Genomic DNA, 15,772 nt, shown 5'->3' with positions numbered 1-15,772 from the left:
GGCGGGCGAGCGCGGGGCGGAAGGGGCGGGGCCGAGGCGAGCGCGGGGCGGAATAGGCGGGGCCGAGGCGAGCGCTGCAGCGCCCCCTGGCGGAAGGGCGGGACAAGGGAGGACCCCCCCCACACACACACCTCCCCAGCAGGGACCCGCTGGGCTCCCCCCCAACCCAGGGCATCCTGGACACAGCCAGGGATCCCTCCTTCCAAACCTTTGCAGGCCCCCGGCACCCCTCCCCATACCGTAACGCCCCCCCCAATGCCCTTACAGCCTCCCCCCTGTCACCCTGCCCCGGAGCCAGTGTCCCCCCCGCCCCATCCCTCCTGCGCTGGGGGGCCAGCAATGGGGACACCCAGCATTTCTCACCAGGAGACAGGGCAGCAAGCTCTTCTCTTTATTGAACGAGAAGGGAGGGGGGACACGTGGCAAGAGGGGTGGGGGCTCGACCTTGCCCCCCAGGGCCAGGCACCAGGCTGCCATGCTTCCCAGCTGGGGAGGAAGGCCAGGGCTTGGTGCCAGCTGGACACTGCCAGGGTGACCCCAGCCCTGGTGCAGGACACGGACAACCTTCTGCCACCCTGCCCTGGTCCCAGGGCACAGGCACCCCACAGCAAGGGGGAAACAGGGCTGAGAAGCCCGGAGTGGCCCTGGTGGCAGGATGGGGGGCTGGAGCCCCCTCAGGAGTGCACAGTGGGCAGGGGGCCATGGCAGGGCCCCCGGGTTGGGGCTCATTTCTTCAGGAGCTGAGCCCGGGCCCGGTTCAGCTTCTCCACCACTGCCGTGTCGGTGCTGGCAGTGCACTTGGACAGGACGAAGTTCATCTCCGTCTCGTTCTTGTGCTCGATGGCAGCATCAGCCGCCTGGTCCAGGTCCCTGCAGCAGAGCGGAGGAGCTGGGGGGGGTGTGGGGACAGGAAGGGGGACAGCAGCCAGCCCCCCAGCTGCCATTCCCCCATGTCCTGGAGGCACCAGCCCCAGCAAGGGAGGCAGCCCCCACCAGCTGCAGAGGACGAGGCTCAGGGTGTCCCCTCCATCCTTGGCTCCCCCCTGAGCTCCCCAAGGCCCCAGCTGTGCTGCACAAGGAACCAGCTGCTGCTCCTGGGGATGATCCTGCCCCACACACCCTGAGCTGCCCCCACACTCCCCCAACTGCCCTGGGGCTGGGGCCGAGCTTACGTACCCCACCAGGACGAAGGCCTTGACACGCTGTTCGGGGGTGACACGGGGCGCGTACTTCTTGGCCTCGTAGCGGTTGTGGTGCTTCACTGAGATCTCCACGAAGGGCTGGGAGAGGACAGGAGGGGAGTGCAGAGTAGGGGGCCGGTTGCTGGGCTCTCCTGCCCCCCAGTTTCAGTGCTTTCCCCGTGCCAGCCCGCCTGGGCTGCTCCACACAGTGCCCTCCTGCTGCCCCACAGCCTGGCCCAGCCCCACTGCCACCCACATGGCAGGGTTGGACCCCCTCCCACAGGGAAAGCTCTTACCAGGTACCCGATAGGTGACTTCTTGCTCTTGGAGAACTTCTCCATCTCCTCCCAGTCGCCACGGTTAGCCAGGGCACTGATCTTCAGCCACCAGTACCTGGGGACACAGGTCAAGCTGGTTCCTCTAGCTGCCAGCACCCTGCAGCGCCCCAACCCCAGCCCCACAGCATGGCTCCTGCCCGAGGTGAGCCCCCAGCACTGCATGGATGAGCTTCCCCCCTGGGACTGACCTCTTGTCAGGGATCTTGAAGTCCCGGTAGAGCTGCTCAGCTCGCTTGTGGTGGCCGTCCAGGATGAGGTTGTAGACGGTGTCATGCAGTGAGAGGTCAAGGTAGGGCTTGTCAAAGTCCTCCTGGAGGTGTCGCTGGAGCCGCAGGAGCTTGATCTGATCCTCTGTGGCCTATGGAGCAAAGTGACAACCTAAAGAGTCCCTGTCCCAGCTCTGCCCATGGGGCCCAGAGCATCCTTGCCCAAGCAAGTGATGGTAGCAGCCCACCAGCCTCAGCTGTAGAGCAGGGCACCGGGACCTGCAGTGCCATGTCAAGCAGATGTGTCACAGCCAAAGCTCCATGCTTGCTGGTGATGCCCTGCTCCGCTCCTGCCCAGCCCCAGGACAGCAGGGGTCCCCCATGTCACCTCCCTGGCTCCACTGACCTTGGCAGCAAACTCATTCTTGGCTTTGTAGTACTCGTCCACGGCATTCTGCAGAGCTCCTACTCGCCCTTCGATGCGCTGGGGACAGAGATCACATTCAGTTCACCCCCTGCTAGCACAGCTGCCGTGCTGCAGGGATGGGGGAGCGCCCTCAGAGCCCCCCAGCTGGGGCAGGAGAGATGCCTGGAGCTGAGACACAGCCAAAGTGAAGCTCCAGCTCTGTGATGCTTGGCTTTGATCCCCAGAGATAGGCAAAGGGGCTGGGCCCTGCCTTGCCCCGAATGGGATCCTGACCTCCCCTGTACATCCAAGATGGACTCTGCTAGCACAGAGGCTTGAGGGGATGATGGCCCTGATGTAGGAGGTGGGAAGCTCCCTTCCCACACCTGGAGCCCACCTGAGCATGGGGAGGGTGGAAACCCCTCTGGCTGCAAACACTCAGATGGTGCCACCAGGCTGCATGGGGCAGAGGCAGCCACCAGGCATGAAATCACCCTCTGCCCCTTCCCCAGCACACTGTCTCTCCATGGCTATGTGGCTCCCTGGGTGAGGAGCCACCAGCCCGGAGCCTTCCAGCCCTTCCTCCTCACTCCTCCTGCCGCTGCCAGGCACAGACCTTCTCCGAGTAGCTGGAGTGGACATGGAAGTTGCCGAGCTCCTGGTGATTGTCATCCTGGTTATACAGGTCCTTCAGTGTCTCCCGCTCCTGGTGCTTGCAGAACTGGGGAGCAATGGCGGGGTTAGGGCATACGGGGGCAGACACCACGGTGGCTCCAGGGGGCCAGGCACATGGTGACAGCCCCTACCTGGCGGTACAGGCTCAGGGCCACCGGCTGGTTCTGCAGCGTCATGAAGAAGGTGCCACGATTCAGCTCGTTCTTCAGGTGGAGCACGACGGTGTAGACTGGGGCAGATAATGGCATTCAGGATGGAGGGATGGAGACCCTGCCCTTGCGTGGCCAGCCCCGTGGAGCAGCACCAGGAGGGGAGTGAGGAAACGTCCAGGCACAAGGCAGAGCCCCGTGCTGAGGGTGAGCACTGTCCCGTAGGGCTCAAGCAGCTCCCACCACCCTCATATCAGAAGGCACAACCCATGAACAGGCTCCCCAAGCCACCAAAGCCCCCTCCTCCTCTGCCCAGCCCTGACCCTTACCCAGGTCGGTGTCCCCGCTCTCGATGGCTTTGCTGAGGGCCAGCTTGCTCCGCTTCATCTTCAGCAGCAGCGGGACCTGCTCTCCAGAACGTGGCTCATACTCCAGCAGCTGCAGGTGGCAGAGGAGTGATGAGTACATGGCCACCACATGTGACCCCTCCAGCCATCCCACCACCCAGCTGGACATGCCACAGCCCCAGCCAAGAGACCTTGATGGCCAGCTCTGTCCTGCCACAGTCGTAAGCCCGGGCGGCAATCTCGGAGTAGGAGATGCCCGGCGTGTCACCCAACTTCTGGTTGATGGCGTGGGCCACCTCCTCATCAGACTTGTCCTTCTGCTGCACCTGGAAGGGCATAAGTGGAGAGGTCCCTGCACGGCCCCAGATGGACAGAGCCATCCAAGATGCCTCCTTACCTTGTAGCAGGCCCAGTGGGCCAGGATGCGGCTAACACCCTGGATCTCCGAGAGGCGCAGGTACTCGCAGATCCTGATGGCCAGAGGGTAGAGCCGCCGCAGAACCAGCCTGGTGTGGCACATGGGGGGTCAGCAGCATGGCCCCACATGGATGTGGAGGGTTGAGCAGCTCAGCTGGCCTCAGCAGGGGAGGAGCCCTGAGTGCTCAGAGCCTGCTCCGTTCCCAGCCAGGGGGATGGGGACTGCCTTGGTCCAGGCTGCTTGGGAACCCTTACCTGTCCAGCAGGACCTCAATGGTGAGCCGCTTGTATCTGAGGGGACAGTCAAGGGACACCTGGAACTGCAAAACCCCACGCAGCGCAGGCAATGTGTGCTGGGTGCCTGCCCCCTTCACGGCAGCATCACTGCCTGGCACCACCGGGCCAGTCCTGGCACACATGGCGGTAGGGCTGGTTCAGCTCTGCAAGTACCACAGGCCAGCTCTGTGGGGTGTGATGAGTGTAGAGGTCTCAGCTACAGACCCCTGCCATGGGGCCCGGGGCACAGCTGGTGCCCAAATCCTGCAGGGCTGGCAGTTCAGCAGCTCTCCACCCCACCTCACTCACTCCACCTACGAGGTGGCTGCCCCAGCAGGGCCTGAAGCCCCAAACAACACTGATCCTGCCCAAGCCAGACCCTGCACCCAGCCCGGGGTGACCACCCACGTGCCCGTCCCACGGAGGATACTGGGTGAAGGTGAGGGGGATGCCGATCTGGTAGTCCCGGATGGCGTTGAGCACCCGCAGGTCCTGGCACATGCGCACGAAGCCCTCCGGGGGGAACTTGTCGATGAAGCACTTCCCGAAGGAGGCTGCCTGCAGGGAGAGGCACGCGGTGCTGGGGCTGTGCCAGCCATGGCATGACCACCAGCCGGGGGGAAGCTGTCCTCAGCTGCAGCCTCCCCCAGCCTCACTCACCCTCAGCAGTGACTTCTGGGTGTCCGGTTCATGCTCGTAGCCGGCTGCCTCGATGCACTGGCTCACTGCCTCTGGAAGCAGCTTCTGGTCCTTGATCTCCCGCAAGTACTCGTCTGCCTTCTGGCTCTCCTTCTGCAGGGGAGCATAGCCCATGGGGAGAGCAGCAGGGTGCTCACCAGACAGGGTGGACCCTTGGAGCCCCAGCACCCCTGGGACTGGGGGGACCAGGGATATCCCCCTTCCCATCAGTGTGGTTTGCATCGGAGAGACCCCAGCCTCTCAGGAGCAGGCAGGAGCGGGACAGCAGGCCGTACCTCGTACTCCTTCTGTGCCTCCAGCAGAAGTGCCCCTGGGGCCATGGAGGCGATCTTGAAGATCTCCTGGCTGGCCTCTGCAGAGATGGGGAAAAGAAACGCGTGAGAGGCTGCCCCAAACAGGGACAGCTGCCAGGACACACAGGCCCCAAGGAGCTATTCCCCCCAACAGAGCCATGGGACCTCCGCTCTGGAAACACGAGGGTGGCAGCAGAGCAGGAGATGAGGAACAGGTGAGCTGAGCTGTGCCAGGCCTCTGCTCATAGCACAGGGTCTCTAGCAGCAGGAAGGGGAGGTGGCAGCCTGCAGGGCCCTGCTCAGGACACAGGGACTTGGCAGAGCTGGTAAAGGACGGGACCAGAACTGGCACAGTGCTGGGGAAGGAGGGAGTCCAGGGCCAGGAGAGGGACTGGGTTCACAGCCCTGCACTAGAGGGCTGCTGCAGCCCAGGGCACGGCTCTAGTCTGCTGTGGGGCTCTCAGCCCCTCCTGAGCCTCCAGAAAGGGCTGGGCAGGCTGGACCCCGCACACAGAGCTGGCACAGTCAGGGGCACTGAGCAGTGCCCGGGTGCAGGGGGTCCCACTCAGCCTCTCCACCCCACGCCATCTCACCTGGGATCTCGTGCAGGAACTCATGGGAGGTGCGAGACAATATCCGGACCCCGTCCACCTCGGGGACCAGGTAGGAGTCTTCATCCAGGACAAACCTGTGCTCACCATTAAGGGCTTGTGGGAAGAAAGTGGCTCTGGGTGCAACCCAGCCCTGCCAAGGACCACCCCCAGCGTTGCCACAGAGTGACCCCCTGGAACTCCCATCCCTGCCTTTCCATGGCAGGGCACAGGATCAGCACTTGGAGGGACAGAAATTCCCCCACCCGTGGCAGTCCTCACCCTTGGGGAATTGGGACGGGACCTCGTCTGGGACAGTGCTCCCTGCTGCAGGATTTTTGGTGGCTGCCAGCACCAGCTCTGCTCTTGGAGCCGAGGGGAAGCAGGTTCTCCTCAGTGGGAAGACTCGGAGAAGGGGGACAAGGGCCGGGGGGCAAACAGGAGAGGTTTTTGCTGGTGTACAGGACCAGGCTGGCTGGGGCCAGGCAGAGGAGATTGTGGCAGAAATGCAGAGGAGAGGAACAAGGACAATCTCTTCTGAATGGGCAGGGAGGCAGCTGACACCAAGGGGCCCACCAGGGGACACCAGTGCCTGTGACAGATGGCGGTGGTCCAAGGAGGGACCAAGGACGCTCGCAGTCTGGGCTGGCCTTCAGAAACACCACCAGTCCTTCTTCCCCAAAGGATACTGGATGCACTCCGTGGAGTTCCCTGCCACCATCAGTTGCCGGTCCCAGGCTACCACCACGGCACGCTGCCGGCTCCGGGGACGCATGCACCTATTGGGGAGACCCAGCCCCAGCTTAACCCTGGCCCTGCTGTAGCCCCCTGCACCTGAAGCAGGGACACGAGAGGGTCCTGTTTGTCCCAGGGAGGCAAAGGCTTAGGGTACTGGAGGAGTGTGGGTGGGCACAGCTGGGGGCAGGGTGGGCCGGCAGGGAAAGCACTCACCAAACCATCTGCTTGGGTGGAGATCGGATGGTGCTGTTGAACTCGCAGAGCTTCTCCTGTGGCAGGAGAGAGATGGGTCAGGGGGACAGCAGTGCGGGGACAGGTGGCACCGTGTGTGCACAGACTGAATGCACACAGAGCAAGTAAGTGAACGAAGGTGAAAGGAGGATTGGTCTCGGAGGACATGGAGGTGCACCCAGCACCTCACCAGCATGAGCCCCACAATGCAGGGGAATTTGCAGTGTGGAATGATGACTCGCAAGCAAGGGCCCTATGCTGAAGTGACCACAGCTCTGGAGAGAAGGCTGAGACGGCCCAGGAAACAGCATGAGGACCAGCAAGTTTGGATATAGATGAAACAGAACTGTGACTGGTATGGAAAGAGTAATTAGTGGTGGGCTCTTTATCTGAGAGGAGTTTGGACAGAGAAAGGGAGGTGCAAGAACAGCAAAGAGGTGGGTCCAGAAACACAAAAAAAAGGGGAGTAAAGTATAAAATCAGGCAAAGAACAAAAGAGAGTGGATCTCCCAAGGGCAGGAGTGCAGATGCCTGTGGGAAGCAGTGAGGCTGACCTGCAGCCCCGAGTCCAGGGGGACCCTGAGGGAATCTGCTCAGACACCCCACCCCACCAGGTCCATCTGCTGGACAGGGAGAAGAGGGGAGGGCTGACACCCTAATGCCCCACGACGGGGAGGGAAGGGAAATGCTCACCTTCAGCGTGGCCAGCCCCATCCAGATGTAGCCGGTGTCGGTGAAGAGCGCCAGGCAGCGGTAGTTGAAGGACACGGCCATCTGCAGGTAGGCACCGGCGGAGGGACTCATGCCAGGGGGGGTCTGGGACAGGGAAAGAGTGAGGGTGACACTTGGGGGGCAGGCTCTCAGGACACAGGACATGCCACACACCAGCACCAATGCTGCATGAGGGCTTGAGGATTGGTCAGAGCAGGTGTCCCTTCCCACCCTGTGCCCGCTCAATCCTCACCCCTTTGCCCCTGGCCAGGATGGGGCCAGATGTCCCTGTTGTACATGCTGTGGGACAGCAGAAGGAAGGAGAGTTCTGGGGAGAGCATCCCACAGGACAGTGGGGGACAGGGGAAGGACCTGCCAGTGAGTGTGGGGGACTGCAAACCACCCTGCTTCCCAGGACTGGTCACCGCAGCTCACTCACCACCACGGAGCAGGAGGTGTTGTCCAGGAGGTATAGGTCTTGGTCAACCGCCAGCAGGACGATGGTGACTCTGTCCTGGGACAGCACGGCCCAGCAGGAGGGAGGCTTCTGCAGACCTGCCGGGCACCAGCGTCAGGCCCCTGCACCCAGCCAGAGCCGGGGGCAGCGGGGAGGGGACGCACCGGGAACCTCAGGCATCCTGCGCAGCTTCAGGTCGTCGATGTTGGTGGCCAGGGAGAAGCGGTACGCCCTGGTGAGGATGGCCACGCCGGTGCCATACTCCGTGTGGAAGACCTTCGCCTCCAGCACGTGGTTCTGCAGCACCTCCTGTTCCACAGAGAGAGAGCTGGGCCTGAGTCTGGGCAGCTGGGGCTCAGCATCACGCTGCTGCCACTGCTCGGGGAACAAAACTACCCCAGGGAGGAGGGAGCCCACCCCTGTGCTGCACTGGTGCATGTGTCCCAGCTCAGACAGGCCTCACTCCTGCAGCAAAGCCACCCCCAGGGGTCATGATGACAGTTGCCAGCTCATTCCCAAAGGCAGGCAGCCCTGCAAGGAGGCTGGGAGAGACCCCAACTCCCCACTGCACCCCACGATGCTGTGGGAGTGCTCAGGGGGGACTCACAGTGGTCGACTCTCTGTCACACAAACCCAACCCTGGGCATCTCTTGAGCTCTCTGTCCTGCCCTACTCACATTGCCCATGCTGAAATGGCGTTTGAACTCGCAGAAGAGGTTGTAGATGAGAACGGTGCCATCCTCCTGAATGCACAGCAGGTCCTCGCTGGCCGTCCAGCCCAGCTGCACCAGCTGGCCGCTCTTCCACTGTGGGCAGGAGACACACGAGCTGCACGGGCTGCTCGCCTCCCCGATGGCACAGCCCCAGAGGCATCCCTCCAGGAGACATACATGAAGCCAACAGCCATGGTTGGCTGCCATCTGCAGCTCTGATGCCCCTGGCTGCCCTGGCTTTGAAGGGCCCTGCAATCATGGCAGCTTTCCCTGTCCCTCCACTTCCTCACTGCCCTGTGTCCGCCCCAGCCCTGGGCAGCGGGAAAGGGATGATGTTCCTGCAGTGCCAATGCTGCAGCTCCTGTTCCCACCCCAACACTGTGGCCTCCCTCTCCCTGCAGCTTTCCCTATGCCCCCCTCGGACACTCCACCACGTCTGAGCAGCTTCTCCAAAGCTTTCAGAGGGCTGCAGGAGCTGCACAGAGCCATCACCCTGGAGAGCTTAGGGTGCCGAGGACACATGGCAGCATCCTGGAGACCGGAGGAGCTGCCCAAGGGCAGGCAAGTGAGTTGCACAGGCAGAGGCGACTGCCAGCCTCACAGCCCAGTGATACACCTACAACACCCAGCCCCTAACCCAGCCATACAGCCCTCGGTGCCACCGGTGAGCCCTTCCTCAGTCCCTCTGCCTGGCTCATCACTGCGAGGGGCAGAGAGCTACAGCCTCCAGGCCCCTCTGAGGGGCAGCCGGGACTGTCACAAGCTCCCTGGCACATCACAAACCTCCGTGGAGCACCTGAGGGGCAGCTTAAAGGAGGGGGCGGCTGCCCCCGAGCCAGCTCACCGGGATGCTGGCCAGGAGAAGCCCCGAGGCTGAGTAGATCTCCAGCAGCGGGCGGGCGCTGGGGGATTTCTCCTTCCTGGCGTTGTTCTTCAGCAGAGCTGTGGGTGGGATGGGACAGTCCGTCTGAGCCATGGACCCTCTGCTGTCACCACCAGGGCTCTAGGACAGCCCCCGCCACAGCGGAGGGTCCTGGGGTGCTGGGGCCCGACCCTACCTATGGGTCCCCCGTACGGGGCGGCCGCCACCAGGCAGTCCCGCAGGTCCTCCTTCAGGTTCCACTCCATGGTGTACAGCTCGAACTTCCTGCAGGCGGCGGACAGATGGGTGGGCAGGAGAAAGAGCGAGGGATGGGGATGGCGCCCACCCCCCTCACCGGCCCCGGGACCCCCAGCCAGCACCGAGACCCACGGATGCCCTGGGACCAGTGGGTCCACCTGCACCACGGACCATGCCCCGGGACCCCCCGCCCATCCCTGAGGCCCATGGTCAGCCCTGAGAAACCCCGAGCAGCTCCACAGCCAGCCCCACGACACGCCCGACCGGTCCCGGGACCCCCTGGCCGGCCCTAGGGACGGGGGCCTCTAGCCAGCACCGGGCCCGGGCCGCCCCCCGCCGCCCCTCACCGGTAGAAGGCATCCTCGCCCAGCGGGTTCCAGTTGGCCGTGTAACAGTCCATGGTGCCGGGCCGGGACGAGCCGGGCCGGGCGGCCTCTGCCTGCGCTTCTCGCCGCCGCTTCCGCCCGCCCCGCCCCGCCGCGACGCCGGCCCGGCCGCCGCCATCTTGAGTGAGGGCACGGGAGGATGGGACGGGAGGGGTGGAGCAGTGACCGAGAGCCGTCGCCATCTTCAGTGAGGGCACGGCGGGTCGGCGCCGCCGCCATCTTAAGTGAGGGCAGGGCGGCCCGCACGCTTGCGGGCCCTGGAGTCCCCTGAGCCCGGAGTCCCCTGCGCCCGGGGTGTCCCCTCCCCCGGAGGTGTCCCCTGCCGCCATCCCTGGATGATACCCGCCCCAAACCCCTCCAGCACCCTGGGGTCCCTGGTTCCCCCATCCCCAGCGCGAGTATCCTCCTGCCCTGGGCACCCGGGACGCCCTTGTCCCCCAAGATGTCCCCTGTCCCCCAAGGTGTCCCCTGTCCCCAAAGGTGTCCCCCCGGGATGCCTCAGGGACGGCGCTGGACCCTTCCCACGGGCAGAGCAGGCACTGCCGATCCAGGGGGAGTCCCCCAGGTTATTCCCAGCCCTATGGCGGGCAGGCGGTGGGGAGAGGGCAGCAGGGGGGGGTTGGCAGGCGTGTGTGTGGGCAGGGAGGGTGGGCAGAGGCAGGCTGGCATGCACAGGCACACGCATGCACACATGCACATGGGTGTGCAGGCACATGCAGGGACACACACACACACACGCACGTGTGCAAACATGCCTGCAGAGCCACATGTGCACACGCATGCGGCACACAGGCACCCACGCAGGGGCAGACCCGCGTACACACACACACCCCACGCGGTGCTCCCACAGGTCTCTACCTTTATTTCTAGAAAACTAGGAATGGCCCCAGCAGCCCGGCCAGGCATGACCTCCATCCCCCGCCATCAACCCCATGCGGGTGCCACCGTGGTGCCATGGCTGGGGGTGCCACACGCCAGGGTTTGGGGTGCCTTGTGTGGCATGGCTGGGGCCAGGGGTGACACGGCTGCACCTTGTGCACAGGGGACGTGGTGGGACGTGCCGCGGGGGTGCCTCGGGCGAGGGGGTCGGGGTGCGGTGGCAGCATCTAGCGTGGCGGGGCCGCGGTGCCACCGGGCAGGTCGCATCGGTAGTGGAAGATCTGGAAGCAGAGGAGGCTGCCGAGCAGCGAGGGGCTGAAGGTGCCCACCTTCCTGAAGCCCTGGCCCTCGTAGAGCTTCTGGGCGGCCACCTGCACCATGGAGGTGGAGAGGACCACTGCCCCGTAGCCCCTTGCCCGGGCGAAGCGCAGCACCTCCCCGCAGAGCGCTTTGGAGACGCCCCGGCCCCGGTAGTCCTTGCTGACCGACATTCGCTTCAGCTCCAGGGCCACCCCTCTCTCGGCCGGATCCTGCGGCGGTGCCACGGCCACCATGCCCACCACGGTCCCCCCGGCCTCCGCCACCCAGAAGCAGGAGTCGGGTGCCCGCAGGTAGCTGGTGGAGATGTCACAGAGGTCGGTGCTCAGCGCCTGTTGCACATAGGAGGTACTGAAAGAGCGGACCACGGGCCAAGTGGCCGCCAGCGCCAGGGCCACGGCTGCCAGCCCCAGCACCCAGTAGCCGGCAGCTGCCCGCACGGCAGCGAAGAGGACCAGCAGCCCCAGCTGTGCCCGCGCCGAGCGCAGGATGTGGCGGTAGCCGGCCGGCGCGTGCTCCAAGATGCCGCGGGCGAAGAGGGTCCGCACGGCGTCGTAGTCCTTCTCCCGGTACTGCCGGATGCGGTAGGACGCCATGGGCTGCTGGCACCTGTGGCATGGCATGGCATTGGAGGGTGTCAGGGCAGCGCCCACCTCAGATGGGGACCCCAGGGCATCCCCAGACCCCATCGCCAGGATGGCATGGGTGGCAAACGGGCTGGGGTCGATGCCCGAACACCGTACAGCCATGGAAGCTCTCTTCAGCTGGGCACCAGCCTGCTCTCTGCATTGCCCCACCAGCATAATTACCTCTTCCCACTAAAAACCAACAGCACCAGCCTCACATGGGGTGGGCACCCGGGAATCCTGGCCCCTTGTGGGGTTCCTGCCCCATCTCCCCTGCCCCACTCCTCCTCCTCCCCCTCTCTTTCCCCCCCAGGGAACCCCCTCCAACCATCACCCGTCTCATCTCAGCTTTCTCTGCTGCCCCCGGGGCTGGAGCAGCAGCCATGCCAGGGGGGTGGTCCTACATGGGGGTCTCCATGAAGGCAGAGGCAAAGTGGGCTGGGGGCTCCTGTGCCCCCCGCAATGGGGACACGGAGATGCTCATCCCGCTTTCCCCAGGCTGCAGGGAGCAGGTTGGGGATGGGATGGCCAGGAGGGAGGAGCAGGGCCTGGGAGGGGTGAAAGGAGGAGCAGGAGGATCTGGGGGTGCTTGCTCCCTGCCATTCTCCAAGTAGCCCTTGGACCCCGGCACTCACCGATGGTGGTGCTGGCTCCCCAGGAGCTGTGGCACAACAACGCCTGGGCAGAGGCAGGCAGCTGCCTGGGTGCCTGTCCTTTGCCCTACGGTGCCGTGGCAGGAGCAGGGCAAAGGGGCATGGGGCCAGCGACGGGCACAGAGCCCCCCAGGGGCTGCTCAGTGGGTTTGTGCGGGGGGAGGGTAGCTGAGCCCAAGCGGGTACAGCTCCCCCTGCCCTGGGGAAGGGGTTGGAGGGGCTGAGCTGCTGAAAACCCTGCAGGGGTCTGCACTGACCTCGTTACTGGGGGCTAATGGGGACCGTGGCCTCAGTGCCCCCCCCTACTCCCGGGGGTCCTGGCACCCTGCACCCCCACCTTGGCAAACTCCCAGTCCTCCCCCCCGCCCCCCCACCTGCTGCTACCGGCTCTGCCGCTCCTCAAACCGGGGACTGCGTCTGTGCAGATCCTCCGGGAAAAAGGGGTGGGGGGGGGTCCCTCGCCAGACCCTGGGGGGTCTGGCCACCCCCCCTGTACGGGGCTGGGGGGGAGGGCTTTGCTTCCTTCTCCCGGTGCTGGCCTGTGCCAATGGCTCCCACCACCGTCGTCGCCGAAAGATGCCGGCTCGGTTCAGCCCATCATTCTGCAACCCTCGGGGATGTCGCCCAGCCTGGTTTTGGGGGGGTGGAGGAGGGAAGGGAGGAAGGGGTGCTCCGGTGACAGCCTCAGGCTGTACCCCCAGCTTGGCCCTTACCCGGGCTGACGGCGGCTCCGGGGATGCGGCAAGCGCAGGCGCCGAAGGGGAAGTGCCGCCCCCGCTGATACCGGGATGGATGCTGCCATCAACCGAGCCTTGAGAAGGTTATAGGGTCACGCTCAGCCTTGCGTGGCTGAATAGCAGGGGGGGTCACTCCTGTGTGGGCATGGGGGTCCCAGGCAGTGCCCGGGACCTGCCCGGAACCCCCATCCCCCTCAAATTGAGGAGATGCTTCGGCACTGGACCCCCACGGTGGGGGAAACCTCGCTGGAATGAGGAGCTTTGCCAGCTCCCAAGTTCTGCTGTAGCCCCCAGCCCTCTCCCCGCCCAGAACTCTCCTTTTGCAGGGGGGTTGAGCCCCATGGCACCCACCCAGCCCAGCCCCACTGTGGACTCTGTCCGGACCCAACTGGCAAAAGTGGCAGTGCCCCGTGCTGCCAGGCTCCGTGCCAGAGGGGCTGGGGCTCATTTTATGGCCAAGTCACCTTTCATCCCTTGAGAGCACGCCAGCTTGGCGAGGCGGGGGGGACACAAGGAGCCCATGGGGAGGACCAGCCCCCAGGAGCGTGTGTCCTCACCCCAGGGGACCAGCTGGCAACTGAGTGAGCGCTGTCCCCTGCCCTGGGGACCCCCACCAGCACAGCAGCCCCGGGGCAAAATGTGGGATGAGCATCCCTCTGGGCTTACAGTGCCCCGTGGGTCCAGTTTGGTGCCGTCCCCCCAGCCCTGTGCTGGACCCTTCCTGTGGGGATGCCAGTGCCAGGGACTGCTGGGGTAGCCACCCCAGGACCCCGTACCAGCACGGGAAGAACGACCCAGCCCGGTGCTGCGGACGGTCTTTTATTTCTCCACCCCACGCAGGGGCAGCGCCCGACCCGCAGGCACCATGGAGCAGCCGGGGGGGCACACAACATGTGGCTGGGGGTCTCTCCTGGGTACCCAGACACTCCCCAAGGGACATGGCACCCTCAGGGCCAGGCAGGAGACACCTTCATCCCCTCCTGGGAGACTGACCCCCCCCCACACACACACCATGGGGCAGGGCACCCTTGCACCCCCCAGCAATGTGGCACAAGGGTCCCTACCCCCTGTGCCACCCCCCGTGCCAGGGTGCAGCACACTCCCTGAGAAGCAACGCCCGCACGGCTCCACGGCAAGGCACCAGCCGGTGCGGGGAGGGACAGGACCTGCTGCCCCACAGCAGCGCCATGTCTGGCAGGCAGGGTCAAGAGCAGCATCCCCCATGGCACAGCCCCTGCAGCCATGACGGTACTGGGGCACGATGCCCGCCCCACACCCCGCCTCACGGCTGCTGCTGTGGGGACTCAGGGTCTGCCGGCCAGGTCGTAGCGGTAGACAGTGATGGTGCAGTTGGCCAGGCGGCCATAGACGGTGGGCAGGACGTAGCGGCGGTGCCGGCAGAAGCCCAGGCGCTCGTAGAGGGCCCGGGCCTCGTGCTGCAGCATCAGGGTGTTGAGCACCACGGCCCGGCAGCCCCGCTGCCGCGCAAAGTCCAGGGCGGCGCGGGCCAGCGCCGTGGCGATGCCCAAGCCCCGGTAGTCCTTCCGCACCGACATCCTCTTCAACGCCAGCTCCCCCCTCGGCTCCCTCTTGTCGGCCGGCCGCACGCCCACCGTGCCCACCACCCGCTCGTCCGCCTCCGCCACCCAGAAGCGGGCACCGGCGCTCTCGGCATAGGAGGCCCCGATGTCCCGCAGGTCGTCCCCAAGGCAGCGGTCGATGTAGGTGCTCCAGGCGCAGCCCAGGAGGTGCCGGGCCAGGGCCAGCAGCAGGGTGATGGCCAGGACGGGCAGCAGCAGGGAGCGGGCGCTGGCGAGCAGCAGGCAGAAGGTGCAGCCCAGCACCAGCAGCACCCAGGGCTGCCGCAGGACGTGCAGGCACAGCGCTGGGGCGTACTCGTTCATGCCAGTGGCGAAGACCTCGCGCACCGCCTCGTAGTCCTCCTCCCGGTACGGCCGGATGCGGTACTCCACCATGGTGCCAGCTGGGGTGGGAAGCGGAGGGGGGGGCTCAGCTCCAGCAGGTGCCCCCCGGTGCTGCAGCAGGCTCCAGGGTCCTGCGGAGCTGGTGAGCACTCCCTGCCCCGGGGGGACAGGCTGGTGCAGGCAGGGAAGTGGCTGCCCCCAGCCCCACAGACCCCCCTCTCTCCATATTCCACAGGCACCCCCCTCACAGACTTCCCCTTGCACCCCATGGGCCTGTCCTGCCTCCCCTCTGCCCCCCAAAGGACCCTTCCCCACCAGCCCCGGGAGTGAGCCCCACACATGTTCCCACGGGCTCACCTCCCTCACACCCCGTGGGCCCCCTCAGCCCCACGGGGACTCTCCCAGCAGCCTCGACACCCCTCCCCAATCTCTTCTTGTCCCAGCACTCCCCACAGCCCCCCAGTGCCCCCATGATCCCAGCACCCCATGGGTCCCCCCCACTGGAGCCTACAAGTGCCTCACATGGTCCCATCACTCCATGGACCCCCCACGTGGACCTACCCCAATGCCCCCCATGATCCCAGCATCCTCCAAAACCCTTCCAGACCCTCCACGGTCCCAGCACCCCATGGAACCCCCCACCCTCGGCACCCCCCAGCCCCCTCACAGCCCCCGCACCCCACCCAGCCCCCCCCCCTGAC

At 65.4% G+C, this 15,772-nt stretch overlaps 5 protein-coding genes across 8 annotated transcripts in view; all 5 read right to left on the bottom strand.

The window, feature by feature from the left end:
• Nucleotides 1-237, bottom strand: part of IDH3B (isocitrate dehydrogenase 3 (NAD+) beta) — a 12,182-nt gene extending 11,945 nt beyond the window's left edge. The window contains exon 1 of the mRNA XM_014942823.1: nt 228-237. Within this exon, the coding sequence (XP_014798309.1) occupies nt 228-237 (10 nt within the window). The remainder of the gene's footprint in view (nt 1-227) is intronic.
• A 131-nt stretch (nt 238-368) lies between these two features.
• On the bottom strand, nt 369-10,028 carry VPS16 (VPS16, CORVET/HOPS core subunit). The gene is made up of 24 exons (XM_014943144.1): nt 9,895-10,028; nt 9,486-9,574; nt 9,272-9,369; nt 8,392-8,520; nt 7,879-8,023; nt 7,697-7,812; nt 7,240-7,362; nt 6,529-6,584; nt 6,267-6,356; nt 5,581-5,675; nt 4,970-5,046; nt 4,656-4,787; nt 4,426-4,553; nt 3,975-4,010; nt 3,700-3,808; nt 3,494-3,628; nt 3,285-3,393; nt 2,938-3,035; nt 2,748-2,852; nt 2,132-2,209; nt 1,708-1,877; nt 1,478-1,574; nt 1,177-1,280; nt 369-870 (listed from the first exon to the last, which is right to left on the bottom strand). Exons 1-24 carry the CDS (start codon nt 9,945-9,947, stop codon nt 726-728), a joined length of 2,517 nt encoding a protein of 838 aa, XP_014798630.1. The 5' UTR covers nt 9,948-10,028; the 3' UTR covers nt 369-725.
• Nucleotides 10,029-10,775: 747 nt separating this feature from the next.
• On the bottom strand, nt 10,776-13,207 carry LOC106888826 (N-acetyltransferase 8-like). Of its 4 annotated transcripts, none has more exons than XM_014943341.1 (2): nt 13,123-13,207; nt 10,776-11,739 (listed from the first exon to the last, which is right to left on the bottom strand). In XM_014943341.1, the coding sequence occupies exon 2, from the start codon at nt 11,724-11,726 to the stop codon at nt 11,040-11,042; it is 687 nt and encodes a 228-aa protein (XP_014798827.1). In that variant the 5' UTR covers nt 11,727-11,739; nt 13,123-13,207; the 3' UTR covers nt 10,776-11,039. The 4 variants fall into 4 exon arrangements, with proteins under 4 accessions (XP_014798827.1, XP_014798819.1, XP_014798834.1 ...); XM_014943333.1 differs by lacking the exon at nt 13,123-13,207 and adding an exon at nt 12,784-13,075; XM_014943348.1 differs by lacking the exon at nt 13,123-13,207 and adding an exon at nt 12,794-13,075.
• A 761-nt stretch (nt 13,208-13,968) lies between these two features.
• LOC106888882 (probable N-acetyltransferase camello) lies at nt 13,969-15,269 on the bottom strand. The gene has a single exon (XM_014943392.1). The coding sequence runs from the start codon at nt 15,120-15,122 to the stop codon at nt 14,451-14,453; it is 672 nt and encodes a 223-aa protein (XP_014798878.1). The 5' UTR covers nt 15,123-15,269; the 3' UTR covers nt 13,969-14,450.
• Nucleotides 15,157-15,772, bottom strand: part of CPXM1 (carboxypeptidase X (M14 family), member 1) — a 14,798-nt gene continuing 14,182 nt past the window's right edge. Inside the window, exon 16 of the mRNA XM_014942809.1 lies at nt 15,157-15,224. Within this exon, the coding sequence (XP_014798295.1) occupies nt 15,157-15,224 (68 nt within the window). The remainder of the gene's footprint in view (nt 15,225-15,772) is intronic.

The sequence above is a fragment of the Calidris pugnax genome, unplaced genomic scaffold (assembly GCF_001431845.1).
Source record: "Calidris pugnax isolate Ruff unplaced genomic scaffold, ASM143184v1 scaffold15, whole genome shotgun sequence".
NCBI classification, from domain to species: domain Eukaryota; kingdom Metazoa; phylum Chordata; class Aves; order Charadriiformes; family Scolopacidae; genus Calidris; species Calidris pugnax.
Note: the sequence above shows the minus strand (reverse complement) of the source record. Positions and strands in the feature narration are given on the sequence as shown.